The sequence below is a fragment of the Camellia sinensis genome, chromosome 13 (assembly GCF_055761805.1).
Source record: "Camellia sinensis isolate YWXY chromosome 13, ASM5576180v1, whole genome shotgun sequence".
NCBI lineage: Eukaryota > Viridiplantae > Streptophyta > Magnoliopsida > Ericales > Theaceae > Camellia > Camellia sinensis.
Window position 1 is genome coordinate 73,525,530 of NC_138973.1, and position 27,757 is coordinate 73,553,286.

At 33.9% G+C, this 27,757-nt stretch overlaps 1 protein-coding gene across 8 annotated transcripts in view; it reads right to left on the reverse strand.

The window, feature by feature from the left end:
* Positions 1 to 16,797: 16,797 nt before the first annotated feature.
* LOC114296855 (retrovirus-related Pol polyprotein from transposon RE1) overlaps positions 16,798 to 27,757 on the reverse strand; it is an 88,686-nt gene continuing 77,726 nt past the window's right edge. For 3 of the 8 annotated variants that reach the window (XM_082902531.1, XM_082902529.1, XM_082902530.1), the window contains 3 exons: positions 23,357 to 24,877; positions 21,987 to 22,377; positions 17,535 to 21,571 (listed from right to left, as the gene is read on the reverse strand). In XM_082902531.1, coding sequence (XP_082758657.1) covers positions 18,306 to 19,622 — 1,317 coding nt within the window. In that variant the 5' untranslated portion in view covers positions 19,623 to 21,571; positions 21,987 to 22,377; positions 23,357 to 24,877 and the 3' untranslated portion in view covers positions 17,535 to 18,305. The other 5 variants (XR_014349044.1, XR_014349043.1, XM_082902532.1 and 2 more) reach the window with 5 other exon arrangements.

A 27,757-nucleotide genomic window follows, 5' to 3' on the forward strand; every position in this document is an offset into this window, starting at 1 on the left:
AAATAAGCACAAAAATTTGACAACAAATACAAGAGATCCATGAAAACAGAGTATATATAGCAACTAAACAGCTTCGAATACAAATATTACTAGCAAATCAAACTGTTACTTTCGCTTGTCATTTGCATTTGTTTTCAAAACCATCTAAAACTCAAAACATGTTTCCAAATAAGAGAATTGCCTCCACAAATTTCATAAACACCTAACTAAATTGGATTCAAAGCATCAAAACTACCATATAGAAACAGTCCTGATTGAAACCCCCCAAAAAAATGTTTCCAAATGTTAAGCATCCAAAACCAACAGATATTAGTTACAAATCATATAACACCAATTGAAAAAAATAATAATAAAAAACTGCTTAACATATGAAAAAGACAACCATCAAAAAGTTGCATTAATAAAATGTCCCAATGTAAATTAGAAGCAAAGTAAGCCCAAAACATTGTAAAATTGAAAAACAAAATCTCAAATCAACAAATCAGAAAAGAAAACAATTCTATATAAATGAAACTATATTTATGTTCACATATACACATGTAGAGAAAGAGTAGGACACCTCAATTTTCTTCAATTTCAACTAGGAACCAAGAATCAGTTACATTAGAAGAAATTAATAAAGGAGGCAAAATCAGAACCCTAGATCTAAACAAACAATAGCTCTTGAATTAAAATCAAATCCTAAATCTGAATTCATCGCATCAAAACTAATCGAAAATCAAACCCTAGATTTACCTGATTGATTATAAGCAATGATAGAGAGAGAGAGAGAGAGAAGAACAAAAAAAAAGAAATCCTGCAAAGAAATCTGATAATCAACCAAGGAATCTTTGTATTTGACTTATGAAAATTAATGGAAAAATATCGATTTAATGTTTTGTCACTCCCATGCATAGTTGTCAAATCAGAATTCAAATCGTGAATCGAAAATATACCTACACACTTAGATATTAAATATATCTAATAAATATGGAATATTTAGATTTAAATCAATGAAAATATTGTTTTAAATGATGACCATGTGATCTGGGTAAGAAGTTAACACGAGTTCCCACGTTTACCACTTCACCTTTTCCCTTTTAGATACTATTTCTTATCAACCATTCTTAATAAAGAAAACAAACAAACAAACTTTCAATTTCCAAGTAACAATTACTCAACAACAACGGTTGCGTTTGGTAGAGTTTTAGAATTATGATTTGAAAATAGAGTTGTATTTTGAGTGTGAGTTTTGGAATTATGATTTGAAAAGAGAAAATTTGTTTGGTTATGAGTTTTGAAAAGATTTTTGAATTGAGTTTTGAATTTTTTATGTGACATATGAATCGAGAAAATTTGTTTGGTTATAAGTTTTGAAAGAGTTTTCAGAACTTAATTCAAAAAGTTATTACTCATAACCAAACGCACAACTCAAAACTCTATTCAAAATTTATAACCAAACTCTTTTTAACATTCAATTCAAAAAATAATTTGCATTTTGGTCTAAAAAAAAAATTCTTTATTTAAAAAATATCAAAAACAAATATATATTTTTTTCCAAATAACAGGTGGCGATTGCCAATTGCAAAAAAAAAAAAAAAAAAAAAAAAAAAACCTCTATTTTGGTCAACCGGCCAGACGTCCGGGAGGATGACCGGGATAGACACAAAATTCAAAAACTCCTCTGCTTCTCAGAATGGAGAAGACAAAACAGAGAGATTTTCAAAACTCCATCCAAATGGAGGGGTGGAATTATGATTATAAAGCCGCACCAAACATAGCCAATGTTTTTAACTTTTTAAAAGGTTAAAAAACCAAAATCTTCAAACTTTTTCAAAAATCTCTTTTGAAGCCTTCAAAAGATTCATTTTGTAAATGCAAGTACTTAGATAAAATTGAATATCTATGCCTAGATTATTGTAGAGAGAGAATGTTCATTTTTTCACTTAAGGTTTGAGTAATTGAGAGTAAATAGGGACGGAGAAAGTCAAAACATGGCATACATAATCCTAAAGACCTTAAAAAGGTTGTGTGAACCCATTTCCAACAATAAAACTCAAAAAAGAAAGCCAAACATCGATTTTAGCAAATTGAATTGATTCAAGGTTCACAATTCGGTTCACGAATTCACATACGATTCATAGTTATTTGCAATTCACACAACCTATTCGTATCGATTACCCACTGAATCAAATCGAATCATACAATTCAAATCGCGAATCGTACGATTCTAATAACAAAGCTCCCACGTGGAATTTCTTTTCAAAAGTCTACAATAATTTACTTGATATATGTAATTTAAATGGAAATACAAACTCAACCCTTCAAGCAAAGCAAAAATTAAAAATAAACAAAATGAACTCCGCTTTCGTAGGTCTATTGATTGCATTTAACATATGCAACAAGTCTTTAAACTCCTAGGTTATCGCTAGTGGATGAGTTATAGTCTTGCAAGGGTTTGCAGTAAATATACCCACAAAATTCAAAAACTATCCTCAATACTTTTCTTTCATTATCATACAACCAGTTCAAGTGCAAAGCCATGAATCCCATCACCCTAACAGAAAAACCAATACTCGCAACAAGTAAAGATATCCCACAATATTCAAAATATGGAGTGTGGGAATAAGTTTTGCCAGCACAAATACAATTTCAATCTCAAAGTAGAACATAACTCAAATTTCTTTTCGAAATATGCTCACTCAAATCTCACCGGATAATGCACTCAACAAATAAATCACTCTGAAATAAGTGCAAAATTACCCTCAATATATATATGCGAGCGGAATAATGTAAGTCAAAATCAAAATATCTCGCATACTAGATCTTTGAAAAAGAACGCTAATAAAGAAGAATAAATATAGACTCATGAAAGGAATGTCAAATACTGAGAATTTAAGGCTCTGTTTGGAACGATTTCCAAACGAGTTTTCTACTCCCATATTTGAATATGATGTTTGGATAGGTTAGTGGAATTAATTTTCCACAACTCTGCAAAAAACTCTGTTTGAGAGCGCGATTTTCAAATTTTTTTTTTTTTGACATTTGGCCTTACCGGTCGTCCGGCCGATTGGCTGGAACAGTGCAAATTATTTTTTTTGATATGTTAATTTTTATATATTCAAAAAAATATTTTCCAAATTTTTAAAAAAATTTTATGTGCTTTAATAGAATTTTGAGTTGTATGTTTAGTTATGAGTTGTAAGTTTTTGTATCAAATATCAAATGTCACATCAAAAAATCCCCACTCAATTCAAAACTCTTTTCAAAATTATTTTCAAAACTCTTTCATCAAACAAATTTTGCAGACTCAAATCATAATTCCAAGACTCACAAACTCAAAATACAACTCATACTCTTAAATCATAGTTAGAAAGCTTTACCAAACGCAACATAAAATTACCACACCATCACTCTTTTAAATCATGTCCACATACAAATCATACCACTCCAAAGATCAAATAGGACTTTTATTTGGTTGTAAATAATGCCCGGGTCAAGGAAATACAAAATAAAGGGTAAAGGTGAACAAATAAAAATGAATGACAGAGAATTTATTGGGATAAAAATAAATAAACTAGGGCATTAGTGCAAATAATTCACTCTTTCCTTCCACAATTTCAACATTCTTTTTTATTTTATATTCATCTTTTTTCCTTTTTTCTGATTTTTTTTTTATAATTTCCAATTCAAACTTATTTGCCCTTTCCTTAACATAATAATCTCAACAAATCTCGAAATACATTGGGTATTAGGTTCAACAAAGAAAGGCAAAATAAAAGCTCAAAAGGGTGTCTAGTGGTTAATGAAATAAAGAAGAAATATAAAAGGCTCAAAAAAAAATCAAAGATGGCCTAGAATCATCTCTCAAGAATTGGTATGGTTCTTATGATCTCAAAGGAGTAAAAGTGTGATAATAAATCAATGTATTCTCAGTATTTAGCCATAACAAATAATAATGAGACTAATCAACAATATAATGCGCTTCCAACAAAAAGAATCAAGAGTAAATGTATAATAATCCTCCAAAGAAATAATGGCATGAGAACTCACAAGGGTTAAAAGTCTCCACTTTTATTCTTCAAGATTTCCAAGTCATATTCACTCATTAACTAAAACTAAATTTATGTGGCTAAAGTGCAGTGCAAATAATTTCCAGAGATGAATATTTGAAATACTTTAACAAAGAGGCTAGTAAAATAAACTTCATTGAATTCTCATGCTAAAGCAACAAACATATTACAAACTGAGTTCAATCACCAAATGCAACCAATGAAAGATAAACATGAGTATAGATAAATTTTATTTTTAAGAAAAAAAAAAAAAACTTGCAGTCACATAAATTCAAGATTTATTAACCTCCCCTTACCCCCAAACCTAAATTAAACGTCGTCCGCAATGTTGACAAGTAAAATCTATTAAGATAAAGGAAAATGAGATGAAAGATATCACCTGAAAGCGCAAAATCTTCAAATCAAGCACAATGCCTGCAAAATTATTAGCTACCAAAAAACAAAAGAAAGCATAGAAATAAAATAAAACAAAGTACGACAATTTACATGCATGCTTTTATTCGCTTCATGTAATTTATAATCAATGGATCCTCCCAATTAAAATAATTTAACTCAACTAATAGTTTTTTCTTCATTAGATCAAATAATTGGGTCAAAATTGTTATCTTAATCACACCATGTAAAGAATTCGTATACCAAGGGAATATGTTCTTGAAGATAACCATCTCCAAACAAATTTTGTATCGAAATTAGAAGATCACCAACAATGAAATCCCACGTATGTTCACCTCTATAGTTTTCAATCTCACCACTTATTCCTTCTCCTTCAATTTGATGACCTTTGAGTCAGTTGTCTCCACCTTCTCTAATTTTCAAATTTAAAATCAGGTGGAAGAGGTTTTAACTCAGGATCTAGTACGTGGTTACATAATGAAGATGGAAAAATGTCTGCCTTAATAGTATTTTATAAGAGTTTCAATTTCAATTTAGGCAGCTCCACTATGGATGGAATTGGTGGTGTTGAAGATAGTGGAAGATAGTTCACTTCAAAAATTTCGCCAAGTTTTGACCATATACTGAGGGCCTACTAACTTTTGGGGACAAGGAGCTTTGGGAACGAAATTCCTATAAGGGGATTTAATTTTAAGATGGGAAGTATTTGAGTCCTGAACTTCATGATCAAACAGGGAATTTTGGGTCTCCTCTAGCTGCCTCATGTCCGTCTCCTTCACCTCTAAAATTTCCACTTCATTCTCAATCTCTCTCTCAAACCTGTGACAATCTTCTTCCTCTCTCTCAAACACTTAATCAACTAAATCTCTCATTTGATTTTCTCTTAGTTCTGCATTACATTGCATGTTTAAGTGATTGGCGTTTCTAAGTTTCGTAATGGTCTGATTGGTGAGTTGGATGAATGCCTTGAGAGTGTCCTCTAAAGATTGATTTTGTTGCTGGGGGTGCAGGAGGCTAAAAATTGGATTGAGGATTAGAGAATAAATTGGGATGTAGTTGATGAGTGGGTTGCAAAAGGTAAGTAGGATAAGGGTATGTAGGACTCTGAAAACTTGGTAAAAAATGATTTTGTGATTGGTACGGTTCCCCAACTACATTCATAAAAGGCTGGTTTTGCCCCCACAAGAAATAAGATTGATTTTGCCAACTATGACTATATATCTCTGGAAGTCAGAATAATAGCCCATAAAGGGACACATTTGCATTGTATGCATTAGACTACCACAAAGAGCACACATGATTGACAAAATTCATGGTCTTTTAGTTTTTTTTTTTTTTTAAAATTTATTTTCTTAAATTATACTCATGTTTAAAAATAAGATTGATTTTTCTGACATTGTTAAGATTCTCCCCTCCCGTTAATTTAATCCAAACGTTGGTTGTGCAAATGACCATAATACTCGTTACACTTAATACCCTTTAATTTTAATTACCTATATATCAAATTATCATTTTATTTCTCACAATATATATTTTTTTTGATTGGTATTTCCTTGACTTTGTATTTTTGTTTCTACTATAAGTTTTGAACTTTTACAATTTTTTAAAAAAAAAAATAAAAAAAATCAACCATTAATGAAATTAAGAAAGAATATCCATGTTTCTTATTTGAATTAATTTGGAGATTTAATTTAAATGAAAGAAACAAAGATGGAGATATAGATTTTAGATGTAATAAATAACAGATTATTTGAGTATGTTATTATTTTCAAATAATTTATTTCTTCAAGTAAAATTCTATTTTAATTAGATGTAAGAAGTGACAAATTTAAACAGTTTATTATTCTAAAATAATTTCTTTATCTTTCATTCCCTATCATCTAATTTTAATTTATTGTAACGTGATTAGATATTTTTTCACTTCTATATTTATTTTTAAAAATTTTATTATTAAGTTGAGAAATATTGACTTGTTTTTTTAATGATAATTAAAATTTGAAAATAATATAGGATTGTGAAAAGATAAAATGATAAAAAAAAATTTATATATATTTATGAGGTAACATTTGGTAATTTTTTCAAATCAATTTTTTTTTATTATAAATATGAAATGTTATTATGTTTATTTTTCTTTAAAAAAATTAAATACACAAATATGTTTACAAAACAAAAGAAAAATTCATGTTTCGTAAGTTGCTATGGTATTGGGTGATGCTAGCTAACATTGATGAAAGAAAAAAAATGATGAAAAAAATTGAGGAAAAAACATAGAGAAGAGAACAAGTAATGATAATAATAATAATAAATTATATAGTGTTGCTATTTGCAACAGTGACACAATGAAAAAAATAAATGAGAAAATAAATAGAAAGAAAAATGAAAGAAATAAAATAAAGAAAATGGAAAGAAAGTGATAATTTCTCCAAATATGTATTTTCCATAGGGGAAAAAAAATCAAAACCTATAAGTATTTTTAAATTTTTATTCGAACGCTAATTTCTCAAAATAATTATTTATAAAATTGGTGGTCCTTTTAAAAAATAAAACATCATTTATACTTTGTTTCATAATTTTCAAATAAATGATTGTATTTAATCTACTATAAGGTTTAATGATGATCAATTTATTAGCTCTTTTTTTTTTTTTAAGATAAGGTAATGTTTGGATATTCTAATATATATATGCTTGTCTTAACAATTTAATTTTTTTTTTTAAATATTGTATAGAATTTAATAATGTTGTTTAACATTATTAAAATAATGTATGGGTCTTTATTAATTTTTTGTAAAACCTCAGGAGAGGTAAGTGAAATTTACTATTTAAATATATAAGGGCAATCTTGGAATTTTTTACTCAGTACATGGCATCAACATGATGTCATCATATTCTGTTAAATAAATTAATAGAAAAGTAAAGGTGGGAGAATCTTAATAATAGTTTCAACACTAAGGGTGGTTTCTATAATTATTGAAACTATAGGAGAGGTTCTTGTAATTGTTAGAAACCTCAAGAGAGGTGAGTGTAATTTACCCAATTTATAATAATAAAACTAATCTTCACCGCCGGTGTACGGCACGTGAATTTGGTTTTGAGTGAGATGCAATCTATAATGCCAAATTTACATATTTGCTAAAAATGTAAAATTAATGTTGCAAGCATGGTTTGAAGACACCAATCTACCAACTAGGCTAGACACCTCAATGTGTCATAAATGATCCCATCTAACTTTTTAATCTATTTCAATGCAAATTCCAATTTCCATAATTTAAGAGCATTTTTCCCAATAAACTTCCATAAAACATAAAAATAAACATAAAGAGATAAAATAATATACAAAATAAGTCTAACAAAGTATAAATTAAGGGTATAAAATATGTATTATAATAGACACATCAAGTGACGTTAATATTAGTTGAAATATATGATTTCATTTTTAAACTAATCATATCTTTAATTTGAGCTCTAAGCAGCTCCACAACCCATTCTTAGGTTCTTAAGGCCATCTCCAACATTTAACCAAATCCATCACCAAATTTAAATTTGGTAAAAAAGTACACTTTTTTTTGTCTCTAATGGTTTTATCAATGCTGTATCAAATTGAGAACATCCCAAATCTTTCACCAAACTGAGGACCTGGGCCAACTTTCACCAGTTTACTGTGCGTGAACGTTGGGGGTGGAACCCACCGAACGTTCGGCCGGTTGTCCCCCCGGTCATCCTACACCTTCCATGTAAGCTCAATTGTTTCCAGCGCCAGACTGACTGAAAACGAAGTTGTCGGAGCAGAAAATTTGGCCGTAGGTTCTGGATCTGACGCTGTCTATGGTACCCGACTCGAGATCCATGAGAACAACTCGAGAGATGAAGCAGCCACAACTAGCCTCGTTGTAGTAGACATTGCTAGCTCGAGTTGGAGATCTGAGTCACCGAGGTATTGGTTGGTGGGGTCGATGTCATGCTCGGCGCAGACCACTTCCCAGAACTTGACGCCAATTTGGTTGTTGCATGCGTGTGAGAGAGAGAGAGAGAGAGAGAGAGAGAGAGAGAGAGGGTTTGAGAGGGTTAAGAGAGAGGAGAGAGAGGGGGTGAGATTAAGAGAGAGGAGGAGAGGAGAAGATGGGGGGTTATGTATATATATCATAGTTGTCAAATCGGGATTCGAATCGTGAATCGAAATAGTATTGTACCGAACCACAAATCGAATCGAATAGTGAATCGTAAAGGTTCAATCACCTTTTTTTAATTACATAGAAAATATATCTACACACTTAGATATCTAATAAATATGAAATATTTAGACATAAATCACTAAAAATATTGTTTTAAATGATGATCATGTGGTCTAGGTAAGAAGTTAACATTGATTCCCATGTTTACCACGTCACCCTTCCCCTTTTAGATACTATATATTATCAACTGTTCTTAATGAAGAAAGCAAATGAACACAAACTTTCAATTTCCAACAATGTGTTTGGTTTGAGTTTTTTAGATTAAGTTTTTTGAAAACTGAGTTTTTTGGTTTTCATGTTTTTTTGTTTTTAGTGAATATTTTTAAAATTTTAAACATTTTTTTTACTTTTTTAGATGCACCTTACTTAGATGTATCTAAAAAGTAAAAAAATTGTAAAAAAAATATTTTAAAAAATTAATAAATGCATAAAAATACAAAAAATGTACTGCATTCTCAAAAAATAAAAAAAAATTGCTTAAAATATTAAAAAAAATTCAGTAAAAACAAAAAAAAAGCACGGAAAACAAGAAAGTAAAATTTTCTGAAAAGTGTTTTTGGAAAACTCTAACTAAGCAAAACTCAACAACAATGTTTTTAATTTTTTACAAGGTTAAAAAACTAAAATCTTCAAACTTTTTCAAAAGTCTCACTTGATAACTTCAAAAAATTCATTTTGTAAATGCAAATATTTAGATGAAATTGAATATGTAAGCCTAGAATATTGTAGAGAGAGAGAGTTCAAGATTTACCGATTCGATTCACCGATTCACCTACGATTCATAACCGATTCACCTACGATTCATAGCCGTTTGCGATTCACACAACCTGTTCGAATCGATTACCAACTGAATCGAATCGAATCATATGATTCGAATCGCGAATCATGTGATTCTAATAACAGAGATATATATATATATGTGTGTGTGTGTGTGTGTGTAGAGAGAGCAATATAGAAATACAGAGATAGAAATCAAGATTGAGAGGGGAGAGAAAGACAAATTTTTTTCATTTGCTCTTGATTGTCAACAGGCTGGTGAATTTTTTTTTTTTCATTTGCTCTTGCCCGGTCAACCGGCCGATCGCCCCCCCAGACAACCTGTGTTTTGATGATAGCTATAAATTCACCGTTGGGGTGGCTGATATCAGATAGAGGAATTCATACTTTTTTTACTCAAATTTGATAAAATATTTGGTGAACCGTTGGAGATGCCCTAAGCATTTCATCTTAGTGATGGTAGAGAAAAACGGAAAGGGATACTAAGAGTTTTGTCCTTCCTTATTGAGAGAGCTTTGTTCCTCCTTCAAAGAGTTTCAGCTCACAAACACAGTGATGACGTAACGGTGCAGTGGGGTAGGTCAAAGTAGACAAATCTGGAGCATTAAATCTCAACCAGGCGTAAGCATTTCATCTTAGTGATGGTGGAGAAAAATGAAAAGGGATACTAAGAGCTTGGTCCTTCCTTATTGAGAGAGCTTTGTTCCCCCTTCAAAGAGTTTCAGCTCACAAACACAGTGATGATGTAACGGTGCAGTGGGGTAGGTCAGAGTAAACAATTAGGCAAATCTGGGCCATTGAATCTCAGCCATTGTTTTTAAATTAGACAAATCTGGACCGTTGAAAAAAGTTTGCAAGAGAGATTTTTAAAAGTAGATCTCAGCCATTGATTTGTGTGTTAAACAGATCTGGACTATTTGTCAAAAGTGATCAATGCCAACAATTCTGAGGCAGTGGCTCAAGAAACTGAAAATTCAAATCAATTGGTTGTGCATCATGTGCCAAATGGCAATATGAAGGCAAACCTAGGTGGTCATCAAGATGGAAATCATGAAGAAGTCAATGAAATGGAGACTGTGGATCACAGAGTGCAGAAAAAAGCAGACTTCGAGAAGACAAATGGCTATGCTAAAGAGAGTGAAAAGGAGACAACAATGGAGTTGGAGTTGAATATTGATTTCAAATTATGGTGCATGATGTGTAAAGTTGGGACCACCAACAAAGCGTTGATGACTGCTCATCAAATGGCAAAGGAGTAAATGACTTTGTTGCAGGAAAATAGTGGCAGTGCACAACTATAAAAACCATGCCAGAGAAAAATCAGTTTATCAATAGAACCAGTGATGCTACCAAGCGATGACTCCTCCTTTCCCTCATCTTCGGCATCATTGGTTCTATTGATATACTGATTTTTCTCTGGCATTGTTTTTATAGCTATGACACTGCCACCATTTTCCTGCAACAAAGTCATGCGCTCCTTTCCCATCTGATGAGCAGTCATCGACGCTTTACTAGCGGTCCCAACTTTACACATCATGCACCGAATTTAAAATCAGTATTCAACTCCAACTCTATTGTTGTCTTCTTTTCACTCTCTTCAGCACCACCATTTGTTTTCTCCAAGTCTGCTTTTTCTGCATTTCGTGATCCACAGTCTCCATTTCATTGACTTCTCCATGATTTCCATCTCAACGACCACCTACGTTTGGCTTCATATCGCCATTTGGTACACACACAGGCACAACCAATTGATTTGAATTTTCAGTTTCTTGAGCCATTGCCTCTAAATTGATGCCTAGAAATAACCACTGCCTCTGATCTTCTCCACCCACCTAGGGTTTTTTTTAATCAATTTATGCTCTTTCTAACCACGTTTTGGTCATTTTATAATGAAGAGATTTGATTCGATGTGGGTATGCACACAGAAAACCATTTAATCCGTCGGAGTAACAAAACAAGTACAGTGCAGAAGCCCATTGCCTCGTGCCTTGCAAACAAGCAATCACCTCACTTGTGCCTGGCGTTCGTCACCTCACCTCGCTATGTTTGACATGCAGCCTTACGCCTCTTCGCGCCTTGAGCTTGGCATGCGCCTTTTAAAACACTGATTCCATAAATTCTATTTTATGAAATGGTGGACCAAATCATATTGAAAGTGACTCTTTTTCTCCAAATACACGAGGTTCAAATGTACTAACTTGATTGATCGATAAACATGAACAATATAAAAAGGGTTTAAAGCTATGAAGCACGGGTGCGGGTATGGGTACAAGTGGGGGTACGCCGATACGTCAAAATTCAAAAAAAGTATGATACGGGTACGGCTGTGATACGCCGATAATTTTTATTTTTATTTTTATAATTATGGTTAAAGGATCCAAATTACAAAATAAAATTTAATATCAAAACTAAAAAGAGAATTACAAAACTAAATATAATTGTCAAATGGTCATGATTAATAGCATTTTAAAAATTAAAATAATTAAAAATTAAAAGTTTGATTTATCATTAATATGAAATTCTAAATTATTATTATTTTTTTATAAATTTTTTTTCCCTTCAGAAGGTTAAGTGGGTGTATAATTTATATTATACTATATAGAGGGGGGGTGTGTGTAAATAAAAGAAAGCCACTTTACCAATTCCCATACCAGTTCAATTCAACGAAGACAATTGCAGCACTTGACCATTCATTCTCTCTCTCTCTCTCTCTCTCTCAGCAAATCAACCCAACGCAGCAGCACCAAACCATTCTGAACGAGCACTTCGTCCTCCCCCTCTTCCTTCCTTTCCACGACTCGCTGTTCACCCTCGAAATCTTTCACTCCAAACCCTCCGAGACCCCCAAGCCCTTAGTCGACTCTCTTCGTCTCGCTGTCAAGGAACTCACTAGGATGAGGATTTCGAATGAAGAACTGCGATTGAAGATTACGATGCTCTCCAATAAACCTAGGTCTGTATATATTTTTAATATTACAAAATAACTCTCTATTTTTTGTTTTTTTTAATAAAGAACATAAATAAATTGCTCTGATACTCCTCAATCTCTTTACAATTTGATTTTTTGCCCCGGCATACCCGAAACGTACCCACAGCGTACCCTTTTGTACCCACGGCGTACCCATGCCGTACCCAAATGTACCAAACGTACCGGACTCTTTTTGGCTGTACCCAGTATGCGTGCAGCCGTACCGATACGCGTAGCCGTACCTGGTACGTACCCGGTACTCGTATGGCATCATTTTTGATCATTTTTGAAGTACCAGTGCTTCGTAGATTTAAAGCTTAGCCGAAACCCTATTTCCCAAACTGCAAAAGGTTCAAAACATAACTACATCCTACAAATGCTTCAATTTGTTGAAAACAACAATAGTTAAAACAATATTAAAGGCTGAAGATCTTATATCACTGGTATCAAAAACATTGGTGGTGTTTGGGAACTTGGTTCCCACATTTTTTTCTCATTTTTTCCACTAAAAGACAAAGGTTTTGCAAAACCAAAAAATCAAATCCAAACAGAGTATCACATCCAATCCCATAATGATTTCACTTTTTCTCTCATAAACATCACATCCAACCATAAAAAAACTCAACTATCTTCCCAAACACTAAAATTTTTTTATCCAATAATATCCTACAACTAAAAAAAACTTACACAAAAACCCACTTCCCAAACACCCACATTATTCAAGGCTTCTTTATCATAGCATTCATCAAACATTACAGATAAACATGCAAATGTATAAGCATAAAATCAGAAAAAACAAGCAGAATTTATTTTTTTTCATATAGTAGTACTAATCTTAACCTCACCTAATTAGCAATAGATCAAAATTATGAAACTCCAAAACCGTAACAAATTGCAAAATTCATTTTAACTAATTGATAATTCAATATGAATAAAGAAGTTTCACTAACCTGGGCCTTGTTAAGAAGCATGCCAGAGCTAATCCGAACTTTGCCCTCTACACTCTTGCCTGATTCAATGTCAGCCACCATGGACTTCTTTAGCTTGTCTTTGGCCTACTCACATTTTCCAAAATCAGATAATGTACTAACTTTAAGTAATTAAATACACTTTTTCCCCAACCCTCTTTAGTAGCTGAGATAAAGAGGGGAAGAAAATAACAAGAAAAATGATAGAAAATTGTTTTTTTTTAAGGTCAAGAATTTTAACTTATTCTATTTTCCTACATTTTCCCAGCAACCAAACAGAGGATAAACTTTGTAATTAAATCAATGAATAGAGGTAAAATCTAACCAGTTGAACAAGATGATCACACTCTTCATGGATACCTCTGTTCATGGATTTCAATCTAATCACCGATCTTTCCCTGAAAAACAACAAAAACAGACATGATCTATGATCTTCAATAGAGATTTAACGATATATAAGAGACAGATTTGTGTATATATACGTGTTCTTGTCACTGAACCATCCATGTAACCAATGAGAAGAAGAAAGCACGAGATCAAGGAAGAAACAGAGGAGACAGAGAGAAAAGGGTCAATTTAGGTAGCTCCTCTTAGAATCTGGGGTACTATGAGAAGAACTTGGACAAGACCCAACTGCTGTGCCATCAGCTTTGTAGCTCAGACATGCAGGATGAAGCACACCAATTGGGCTTTGGGGCACAGATGGGACTGAACTACTTGGACCCTTCATGAACCCACTTGCCAATGATGACTCATTGATTAGTTCAACACATTTGATCACTCTCTCCTGCATAACACAAATAAAAAAAATTAAAAAACTATATGTTAATTGGGAAAAAAAAAATTTGTGGGTAATCAAAACACAAATGATTTGATTAAAAAGGTAAAATCATGATTAATATCACCAACTTTACCTTTTTACATGTTGAATGAGGAGAAATTTCTTTCTCAGTGTCCACTGTTTGAGTTTCTCTTGCAGCAGATATTGTCACTACTGCTGCAACCTCAGAAGGCCTGAACTCTCTGCATTGAATTCCCACACACATTATCATTAGTCAAGCTTGAAATGATTGTACATTCTTTATAAAATGTACAACTATTTAAAATTTCATTATTCAACAGTGATTGAGAATTTACCTTTTCTTATGCTCAATATGAGTTGGGTTGATCTAAATGTCACGTCAACACATTCTATCCAATTGTAGATGGAAGGTGATAAAAGGGGTCTAATTGATCAATTTGTGAAAATTTCGATACTAAATTGAAATAAATTGAAGTATGGGGGTCAACGTGAAAAACGCGTAATGGTTTGGGGGGGCAAAATGATATTTTCTTTATATATAAATAGTGAGACTTTTAGAATTATTATCTTTTATATTTAAACAAAATTACAGACTTTTAATATTCATTTCTTATATCTAATTATATATATATATATATATACTAATATGTTATTTATTTATATATCTATACTATTATTAAGTGAAAGTCGAAATTGATTTAGTGAAACATTCTTCTCCTCATGCCACGTGACAACTTTATATATGCTAAAATAAAAAAAAAATTATTATACACAGTGTGAAGTTTTGAATCCAAAACCTTGAGTTTCATTAAAAACATATTTATCACTGAAGCAACATACATATTATGATAAATTCTTTGTTATTTATTTTTATTATTAATTATTTGAATTGCACGTGCATCGCGTGTGTCGCCCACTAGTATTATTAATTATATCGGGTCGGATTTGGACTGGCGGACGCAATACCCGCCTCCACCCCACCCCATTGTGAGTGGCCAAAATATAATCCATTCCCGCCCCACACAAGTGTCGGGTCTGGTAAAATCCAAGATACAGAGAAAGCAAGGGTAGGAAAGGAGAAATTATTGGGTGCTCTTAAAACACCAAGTCACCATTGACTGATGGTGCTCCAAGCCAATCAAAGTGCACGCCATACAAGACCTTTGCCAGTAGATCTAAGAACTCAGCATCTTATCTCACCATCTTTAATAAACTATTAATTGACTTTCACAAGAATGGTCACAACCTAGGTTTGGGATAGATTTGTTGTGATCCACACTCGTCTCGTTTTATATCAGGGTTAGGACTAATCGGAGAATGTCGATGGCGTAGCAGGTGTGAGACAGCTGACGGGTTAATTTGATAAGTTCAATAATGAAAATATTAATAAAAATTATATGTACTATTGTATATTGTGGATAATAATTAATACTTAAAAACAATTATAACATATAAGATAGAAAATAAATTAATAGAAATTAATATTAAGTATAATATTTTGGTGTTTTAATTTTACTATAGTGAAACAAAAATTAAATTATATATATTCTACACATAAATATATTTAATAAATATACTTGGGGTGAGGCCGAATAGAACAGGCCGGGGAAAGAAAAACCCGTCCCCACTCCACTTCCTCAACGGGGCTGAAAAAATCTGAGCGGAGGGGGGCAGAGGATGTGAGTACAGAGCGGAAGAGGAGAACACCCATTGTTGTTGGCTAGGATGTTCCAGCAAGGTTTGTTGCTTGTTAGGCTGTTACCAGATGACTTGGATGTGCACAACTTTTTACCTTGCAAAACACAGATAATAGTGGGCTGTTTGTTCCAGCTTTAACAATTCCAATTCATCATTAACAGGGGAAAGCAAGTGATGAACTGAAAAAAAGTTTCACATAGTGAAATTGTTGCGTTTGGGGGCTACACTCGGAGGTTATATTTGGTTGATTAGAATGGTGCTAGATGGGAATGGAATGACGGTTGGAATGGATTTGGAATAGGATGAGATGGGAATAATCATTCCTATTCTGATGTTTGGAAATAACATAGGAATCAATGTAAGAATGGAATTGCCATTCCAATTCCTATGTAATGATGATTGTAATGGAATGGAATGAAATGAAATTTGTAATAAATTGGCCAAAATACCCTAATCTTATGATGTGGTGAAATTGCAATGATGATTGGAATGGGATGAAATTTGCAATAAATTGGCCAAATACCGCATTCTTATGATGTGGTGAAATTGCTAGGTTTGGAGGCTACACTTATGTTATGTCTGATTGATTAGAATGGCTCTAGATGGCAATGGAATGATGGTTAGAATAGATTTGAAATGGAATGAGACGAATAGTCATTCCTATTCTAGTGTTTGGAAATAACATAGGAATCAATGTAAGAATGGAATTGCCATTCCAATTCCTATGTAATGATGATTGGAATGAAATGAAATTTGTCGTAAATTGGCCAAAATACCCCAATCATGATTTTTTATACATTTTTTAAAAAAATAAAAAATTTTAAGAAATTTTGGACATAAAGACCTGTATTTTCAAGCTACACAACACATGATTTGCACATGTATTGATAAATTATCATTACCCAAAACGTAACAAACTTAAGCATCACATACATTATAAAAATTCAAGTAGTAATCACCCAACAATTCAAAATTAATAACATGCACAAAATAGCATCATCCAAGTAAGAAGATCGAATCCATCAAAAAAAGAAAAAGAAAAAAGTAACAAGATCCAACACATTAGCTAGTATCAACTAAGAAATAAACAGGAATAATAATAATGGACATAGAGATCTCCATTAAGTAAAGCCCTCACAAATTATTCTTTCTCATCATCTTCCAAGGTGAAGAAGCAAGCAGTAACCTCATGATCACGTGCTATAGCAAGCATGGCTCCGCAGCGCTCAACCCTCTATAGATTGGAAAGCTTGGAAAGCTCCTCGTTGATTTTGTCCCTCTTCAAAGCTATATCCAAATCCACACCTAGTGCTCGACTGAATTTATCTGTTGCTTCTTCAATCTTGGTGCCAATAATCATAGCTGCTTCACGAAAGGCATCCGAACTGTCACTACTATTCTTCCTCTTCTTTCCTTGATTACTGTTTCCTTCATTGTTGATGGAAGCATTTGACAATGTATCGATTTCTTCAACACTCAAATTTTGTGTGTCAATGCTCTCATTTCTGCTCACTTCCTCCAAGACATCATCAGCAGTAACTGCATCTTTTCCCATAGCACGATCTTTCTCGAAGATGATGCACAACATGTCACAATGTGGGAAACTCGTATTTTTCCAGTGAGCAGCTTGTGGCTCTGCAGCAATATTTAATTTTAATAACAAGACATTACAAAGCATAGATAATTGATTTATACTAAATTTATTCTAGTGTGGTCATGTGAATAAAATATGAATGATAAAACATAATAATTGACCTATCATGGATCACAAAATTTTAATTTAAATTCTTTTAATTTTAGTAAAAACCAAGCAACGAGATCAAGCAACCTATGTAAAATAAATGAGTCAATTTACAATAGCTGAAGTTACACAATTCACTAGCATAACACTGATGTAAAATAGAAACAATTCTTAGAGAAATTGACTCAATTCACAACAACCATCTTGAACGAATCATGCTATCAAAAAAGTTTAAAATACAAACACAAACATCATTATTAGACAAACAATAATAGCTCTAGCAACAAACACACCAATGATTCTTTACGAAAATTTCTAAATGTTTTTGTATCACTCTACACACAATGCAGTGTTGCTATACTGTTGCACATGTTAACAGATGACAAAACTTGTGTCAATTGATTAATCAAAAGAAGTACAAATATATAAGCAATAGAATGAAACCCTAATAACCTAAAGTACTAAACTATCCTTAATGAATAATATAAACTACATAATTCACACCCCCTCTCAAACTGAGGATGCGAGCGCAGAAAGTATCGAAAGTTTGCCAAGAAGAAAATGAAAACGAGCAACAGTATGAGTCTTCGTAAAAAAATCAGCCAACTGAAGAGATGAGGGAACAAAAGGGAGAGTAATAGTGCCAGCCTGAAGATGCTGTCTGACAAAGTGACAATCTATTTCAACATGCTTGGTCCGCTCATGAAAGACGGAATTATAGGCAATCTGGACAGCACTCTGATTATCACAATACAACGGAGTCGGATCAGAAAGAGAGACACCCATATCAGAAAGAAGCCAGCGAAGCCAAACAATCTCGGAAGTAGCATGAGCCATGGCACGATACTCAGCCTCAGCAGTGGAACGAGCAACGACAAACTGTTTCTTACTCTTCCAGGATATGAGGGAATCGCCAAGGAAAACACAAAGACCAGAAGTGGATTTGCGATCAGAGATGTCACCTCCCAATCAGCGTCAGCATAGGCACAGAGAGTCAAGTCCGAAGAGGCAGATAACAGTAAACATTGCAACAAAGTGCCACGAAGGTAGCGCAAAGTACGAAGTAAGGCAGCCCAGTGTGTGGAACGAGGAGCAGAAATAAACTGACTGAGAATGTGCACAACATAGGAGATATCCGAACGAGTAACGGTGAGATAAACAAGGCACCCAACCAACTCGCGATACAAAGTGGGATCCTCAAGAGGAACGCCATCAAAAGCAGAAAACTTAGCATGCAACTCAAGAGGAGTGTCAACAATTTTCTCATCAGTGAGATTGGCACGAGAAAGAATATCACGGGCATATTTAGTCTGAGAGAGAAGATACCCAGTAGGAGAAGTAGCAACCTCAATACCAAGAAAATACCGAAGAAACCCCAAATCCTTCATCTCGAACTCCTGAAACAACTGATGCTTAACCTCCTCAATAGTACTATAATCAGAGCCAGTGATGATCATATCATCCACATACAAGAGAAGGAGAACAAGCCCAACAGAAGTGTGCCGAACAAAGAGAGCACAATCATGATGACTAGGGCGAAAACTAAGCTGAAGGGCAACAAAGTGAAATCGCTCATACCAAGCACGAGGAGACTGCTTGAGACCATATAGAGCGCGGCGAAGACCACAAACAACACCAGGAGGGTGAGAGAGACCCGGTGGAGGGCGCATATACACTTCTTCAGCAAGATGCCCATTCAGAAAAGCATTTTTGACATCTAGTTGAAACAAGGGCCAATGATGGGCAGCGGCAACAGAGATAAGAGTACGAACAGTAGTCATCTTGGCAACGGGGGCAAAAGTCTCATTGTAATCAATCCCATACTCCTGAGAAAAGCCTTGGGCAACTAGACGAGCTTTATACCATTCCAAAGACCCATCAGAAAGGGTTTTGACCTTATAGACCCATTTACAGCCTACAACATTCTTATCAGCAGGTAATGGAACCAAATCCCAAGTCTGAGTGTTAGCCAAAGCAGTTAACTCATCATTCATGGCGGCAATCCAATTGGGATCATGACAAGCTTCCTTGTAAGACCTGGGGTCAAAATATGTATAAAGACAAGAAAGAAAAGACTGATAGGAAAGGGGAAAACATGTATTACCAAAACCATACTAGTTCGGTGGATGACGATCTCGCTTTGGGAAGCGATGTGCAGGAGGAGCGGGATCCAAAGAAACAGTTGGAGGGACAGTAGAGCTAGAGACAGGTGAGCTCGGAAGTGCTTTGTGGCGTTGATAAACAATAAGAGGAGTAGGCATCCGATTGAGAAGATATGCAGCAGTGAGCACAGCTTCTCCCCAGAAAACAGAAGGAACAAAAGATGAGAGCAACAAAGAGCGAGCTGTATCAAGGAGATGGCGATGTTTGCGCTCAGCTCGACCATTATGGGCAAGAGTGTCAGAACACGATGACTGATGAATAGTTCCATGAATAGCTAAATACTCCTCAAATTCAGACAAGTAATACTCACCCCCAAAATCAGAACAAAGAATTTTAATGGTGGTAGAAAACTGAGTGCGAATCATGGAGTGAAAATTAGAATATATTTTGTAAAAATCAGATTTTCGAGTCATTAAATAAACCCAAGTAAACCAACTGTAATCATCCACAAAAGCTACACAACATTGCGAACCACCCTTGGTAACTATAGGGGAAGGACCCCAAACATCAGTATGGACCACTTGAAAAGGAGAAGATGAAATAGAACTACTTTTATTAAAAGAAAGAGCAGACATTTTAGGCAGTTTACAACCACGACACTCAGAAATATCACTAATGGGAAAATTGCCTAAATGTCCAGACCTAACTAACATCCTCAACCGATCACTCGACAGATGACCTAACCTAGAATGCCAAATATAAAACAAAGAGGACTTATTGTTCAAACAAAAAGAAGACAATGCAGTAGAAGGCACTTCTAGAGGAACATGTAAGCTGTCCAAGATATATAGTTCTCCAACTCTACGCCCTATCCCAATCTACCTCTTGGATACCCGGTCCTGTACAACACAATGAGCAGAAGAGAAAACAACATCAAAACCGGAATCAGATAATTGACTAATAGAAATAAGACTAAGTGAGAGGTTAGGCACATAAAATACAGGAGAGAGACAAATGGGAACAAGAAATAGAACCAACAGAGTGTACAAGCATAGAAGAACCATTAGCAGTAGCAATAGTGATAGAAGAAGGAGAGACACAATTACTGAGGAGAGATGCAACTGGAGTCATATGATGTGAACAACCAGAATCAAAGATCCACGAAGTATGGATATTACCTGAAGAGGATGAACCAGACAAACCGAACTGAGTGGTAGTCATAGTGGAGGCTTGGGACGAAAGATTTGGATTGGCCACTATGAAAGACTTGAACTGCTCAAACATAGACTGCATATTGGAAGATGGATCATTCTCAGAAACTGGTGCAGAAAAGGCGACAGATGAGCGAGATCCTGAAAATGTCGGCTTAGCGAATGGTGAACTAGATGAACGACCCTTGGGCTGCAAAAGTTTAGGACATGCATGTTTCCAATGGCCTTTCCGATGACAGAAGCTGCACTCATCCATAGAAACCCGAGGCTTGGGCTTACCAGTAACTTGAAATAAATGAGAAGATGGGGTGGGCAAGAGCGGAGGAGTGGCAAAAACTGACTAGGAAGCAGGAGTACCATGAGCCACCTTAAACTGAGTTTCTTCCGCAATAAGCTCATGGACAGCACCATCCACAGAAGGCAAGGGAGACCGATGAAGAATAGCTCCCCGAAGTGGCTCAAATTGATCACAAAGGGCCATGAGAAATTGAACAAGATGTTGTTTCTCCCGATACTTGATATAACTGTCAAGTAACTGCAAATCGGACGGTTCCATCAAAGCAAGCTGATCCCAATAAGTAGTCATCTCATTGTAGAACTCCTGAATGGACTTATCTTTCTGACTAGCACTGCGAATAGATATCTCAAGTTCATACTGTTTTGCAAAGTTAGACTCAAGGTACATAGTCTTCAAATAGTCCCAAACTTGTTTAGAAGTAGAATATTTGGAAAAATTCATACCAATGGTAGTTTGAACTGAATTATGAAACCAAGCAAGAATTTATGCATTTTCCTTATCCCATTTAGCAACATCGGCCACAGTTTCTTGAGATTCCACAGGTCTAATAGTTATACCAATAACATAATTCCACATACCTTTACCCATTATAAAATTTTTCATCACATGAGACCAATAAGAATAATTGGTACCATCTAATTTAGTAGTAATAGCTTGCAATTTATCATTAGCCATATTGTATACCCAAACTACAGTGCATTCAAAACAGAGTAAAAGACAGCAGAGAAGAGAGAGAGATGCTCAACCTGTGAAGAGTAGCAATGTTTGGTCCTCGTCCTCAACTGAACCAGACAAAGATCGAGACCAGCGATGAAGGCAAATGGACCAGCGATGAAGACAAAGATAGAGACCAGTAATGAAGGACCACAGACCAGAGCGATGAAGGACTACAGATCAGTGAGATACCCAACCTAGGTCTTCAAATGGACCAGAGACCAGTGATGAAGGACCACAGACCAGCGATGACGGCTTCCTAGGGTTTCGATTGAACCAGAACCAACTGCTTCGGTGATGACCTACGAGTGCGACAGATCATCGAAGCCTTGCAACGAAGCCTTGCGAAGAGGAAGAAAGAGCTGCGACAACAACCTTGAGAAGAACGACTGTGACAGGTATGCTAATGCTTGAAACTTAGCTCTGATACCATGTTAACAGATGACAAAACTTGTGTCAATTGATTAATCAAAAGAAGTACAAATATATAAGCAATAGAATGAAACCCTAATAACCTAAAGTACTAAACTATCCTTAATGAATAATATAAACTACATAATTCACAGCACACACTGCTTTTTGTCCCAGAAAAGCACACACTATCCTCATCACATCTGTATATATATAAATACATGAGTATGGATAAACCATCAAGCCTTTTAGACTTCCCAAGAAATCTACCAACCACCCAATAATAATAATATTAAATTCATTTGGTGCATTCCTGAACCCAGCAGACCACCACTTCCAATGAGCACAAATAGTGTGCTAATTATAGATAATAAAGACCTATCTAGAAACCACTCTGTACCTCAATAACATGGACAGCCGTATGGCTCCCAGTAAAAGAAGCTGAAGTAGTGATCAGGAGAGAAAGGAGAACAAAAGAAAGATGCAGGACAATTATCTAAATGTTTCTTAATCTGTCCTTGATCAGAGTGAATTTAAGAACAGGTCAAATCTTCAAAGTCTTTACTCATAACCTCAGGTATGCCTACAGTCCTATCTGGTTATAAATCATTAAATACACCAGGTTTTGATTGTTTATAGATTAAATTTTATTGGGTTTGAAAAGAATATACAGAACATGCATGTTGATATGGTTGTTGTGTTCATATGTGCAGCTGGCTCTCTCAAAAAATATGCATTTTGTATGAAATTCAAGAACTAGCATTGCTAACAGCAACTTTAATATGAGTTTAACAATCAATGGAAAGGTTGACTTGACATGGATAGAAAGAAACACATTATGATCAATGATAATGACACTACTTAAATCAGGTTCATAGATAACAATGACCTCAATAACTCTGCAATGCAGCAACAAATGACTAGTGAAAATAAATGGAAGGCACCACAGATAGGAAGAAAGAAATGAAGAGAATTCAAGGTAATATAATACCTGCACATAGCCATCCCAAACTTGTTTTTCAGCAACCACCATATTTTTGATGGAATCCCATCCAAATCCACTGCAGCCCACTCGGTTAACCATATCAAACACAGTTCCAGTGTCACTTTTCAATGTCTTGACCCTAGATCTACGTTACACGGACTCGGGTGTGGGTACGTATCTAGGGGTCGGGCACTTCAAAACTAAAAATCGAGGATACGTGGATATGGATCCAAACGAGAATACGGATACAGGGATACGTTAAATATTTAATTTTTAAAATATATTTATTATATAATGATAAGTGAAATAGTTATTTTTTAAATATATTTATTATTTTTATCTTATGTATTACTTTTATTGATAATTTTTTTAATTTATCTATATAATTTATTTTTTTACTTTTAATTGACATATATATTATAAATAACAAAAATATAAATTAGTTACATAACAACCCATGGTATTAAAAGATTTGTTGGCCAAAATTTTAATAGCCCCAAATTTTAGTAGGCCCAAAATTTATGTCAATCTTTTGTAGCCAATTGGTAGTGAAGACAATTGTTTAACAAATAAGTAAGTTTAACACTGGAAAGCCCAAGAGTACTTATAGCCCAATTTTAAAGTTGTGGATCTTCTGATGTCCAGCCCAATTGTTTTTAAAAAAATATTTTTATAAAATGAATAAAAGAGAGGGATGAAATATAATAAATAAAGAATAAAAGAGAGGCGGGGGGATCAAAAGGCAGATCTGGAATAGAAGAGAGAGAGAGAGAGAGGCAGGAACAAAAAACAGAGGGAATGCATCAGCCCAGAAGAAGACGAACTAGTTCAAAAAATAAGAAAAAAAATAAAAAAACAGAGGCAGGAACACCACAAATTCATTGGAAGACGAAAGGAAGACGAATCAGCCGAAGACGATTCAGTTCAAAAAAAAAATCAGCCGAAGACAATTCAGTTCAAAAATTATGGGAATGCATCGACGAAGCAGAAAAGGTTGCAATAAGGCACCGACGACTTCAACTCTTCAGCTTTCTGGTGACCTCAGCCTCAACTTTACTTCTCCATTTCAGGCTTCTTTTCCTTTCCATTCAAATCATGTTGTGAAGTTTTGTATTTTGTTGGTTTGATTCTTCTGATCTTATCCTCTTCCTGTTCAAACGAAGAACAAAAAAGAAATTCTGTAACAAAAATATTATAGAAAACAATCAGCCGTATCCGTTTTCATTTGGCCGTGTCCCGTACGTATCCCGTACCCGTGTCGTGTCGACACGGGTACCTCCCAAAAATGAACGAGTCCGTGTAACGTAGCCCTAGATTCTATGTGTGGCTTAGCCTTAATTCCACACCCCGGCAACTTCTCATGCAACACTCATTCAAGCACCCCAAGAAAGCCTGACTTGAAATCATTGTCAGCCTTGTGATTTCCTGTATTGACCATGTCAAAAAAAGCATAAACCAATTCTCTATCCTCTTCATCTGTCCACATTCACTTGTTCTTCCCTGGCCCTTTTTGATCCATATCCATGGCTAAATATATATGATAACCACCACAACCAACAACCCAATAATGTGACAATAATAAGCAGCCATAATAAACAAAAGCAATATAATAAAGAAAGAAATTATACTCAATAGTAATAATCCAGCACAATTATATGGAGTTGAAAGATCAAATTCAAATGACAAGAGAAAGTTTAAAGTTCAAATTCAAATTCAAATTTTATGTCACATCATTGTGGGTTAAATTGTGTGAGTTTTTTGTGAGTCTCAAACATTTTCCAATAATGATAAAAATAAAAATAAAAAAGAGAGTTTGACATAGGACAAAAGTTACGCTCCCTTAATTCTCTACACACTACAATAAAAGTTCCAACCAAAAACACTTCATTCTCAAAACCTGTAACTCATTGACCAAATAAGAAGCACATCATGCCTTTCCATTTCATAAAACCCTTTTACGTTGCATAAAGATTTGAAGTACACTAACACCAAATGGGTAGTCCATAAATATAGATAAGCCCAAACCAGACTATTCAGAAACAAACACACCATCAAATATACACACATTTCCAGATTATATTTTACTTCGACTATGGCTCAAAATGAAATCCAGACCACAAACAAGAAGTTGAATAAATAAGCACAAAAATTTGACAACAAATACAAGAGATCCATGAAAACAGAGTATATATAGCAACTAAACAGCTTCGAATACAAATATTACTAGCAAATCAAACTGTTACTTTCGCTTGTCATTTGCATTTGTTTTCAAAACCATCTAAAACTCAAAACATGTTTCCACATAAGAGAATTGCCTCCACAAATTTCATAAACACCTAACTAAATTGGATTCAAAGCATCAAAACTACCATATAGAAACAGTCCTGATTGAAACCCCCCAAAAAAATGTTTCCAAATGTTAAGCATCCAAAACCAACAGATATTAGTTACAAATCATATATCACCAATTGAAAAAAATAATAATAAAAAAATGCTTAACATATGAAAAAGACAACCATCAAAAATTGCATTAATAAAATGTCCCAATGTAAATTAGAAGCAAAGTAAGCCCAAAACGTTGTAAAATTGAAAAACAAAATCTCAAATCAACAAATCAGAAAAGAAAACAATTCTATATAAATGAAACTATATTTATGTTCATATATACACATGTAGAGAAAGAGTAGGATACCTCAATTTTCTTCAATTTCAACTAGGAACCAAGAATCAGTTCCATTAGAAGAAATTAATAAAGAAGGCAAAATCAAAACCCTAGATCTAAACAATAGCTCTTGAATTAAAATCAAATCCTAAATCTGAATTCATCGCATCAAAACTGATCGAAAATCAAACCCTAAATTTACCAGATTGATTATAAGCAATGATAGAGAGAGAGAGAGAGAGAGAGAGAAGAAGAAGAACAAAAAAAAAAGAAATCCTGCAAAGAAATTTGATAATCAACCAAGGAATCTTTGTATTTGACTTATGAAAACTAATGGAAAAATATCAATTTAATGTTTTGTCACTCCCATGCATAGTTGTCAAATCAGAATTCAAATCGTGAATCGAAAATATACCTACACACTTAGATATTAAATATATCTAATAAATATGAAATATTTAGATTTAAATCAATGAAAATATTGTTTTAAATGATGATCATGTGATCTGGGTAAGAAGTTAACACGAGTTCCCACGTTTACCACTTCACCTTTTCCCTTTTAGATACTATTTCTTATCAACCATTCTTAATAAAGAAAACAAACAAACAAACTTTCAATTTCCAAGTAACAATTACTCAACAACAATGGTTGCGTTTAGTAGAGTTTTAGAATTATGATTTGAAAATAGAGTTGTATTTTGATTGTGAGTTTTGGAATTATGATTTGAAAAGAGAAAATTTGTTTGGTTATGAGTTTTGAAAAGATTTTTTAATTGAGTTTTGAATTTTTGATGTAACATATGAATCGAGAAAATTTGTTTGGTTATGACATTTGAAAGTTTTCAGAACTTAATTCAAAAAGTTATAACTCATAACCAAACGCACAACTCAAAACTCTATTCAAAATTTATAACCAAACTCTTTTTAACATTCAATTCAAAAAATAATTTGCATTTTGGTCTAAAAAATAAATTCTATATTTAAAAAATATCAAAAACAAATATATATATATATATATATATTTCCAAATAACAGGTGGCGATTGCCAATTGCAAAAAAAAAAAAAAAAAAAAAAAAACTCTAGTTTGGTCAACCGGCCGGACGTCCAGGGAGGATGACTGGGGTAGACACAAAATTCAAAAACTCCTCTGCTTCTCAGAATGGAGAAGACAAAAGAGAGAGATTTTCAAAACACCATCCAAATGGAGGGGAGGAATTATGATTATACAGCCGCACCAAACATAGCCAATGTTTTTAACTTTTTAAAAGGTTAAAAAACCAAAATCTTCAAACTTTTTCAAAAATCTCTTTTGAAGCCTTCAAAAGATTCATTTTGTAAATGCAAGTACTTAAATAAAATTGAATATCTATGCCTAGAATATTGTAGAGAGAGAATGTTTATTTTTTCACTTAAGGTTTGAGTAATTGAGAGTAAATAGGGACGGAGAAAGTCAAAACATGGCATACATAATCCTAAAGACCTTAAAAAGGTTGTGTGAACCCATTTCTAACAATAAAAATCAAAAAAGAGAGCCAAACATCGATTTTAGCAAATTGAATTGATTCAAGATTCACAATTCGGTTCACGAATTCACCTATGATTCATAGTTATTTGCAATTCAAACAACCTATTCGTATCGATTACCCACTGAATCAAATCGAATCATACAATTCAAATCGTGAATCGTACGATTCTAATAACTAAGCTCCCACGAGGAATTTTTTTTCAAAAGTCTACAATAATT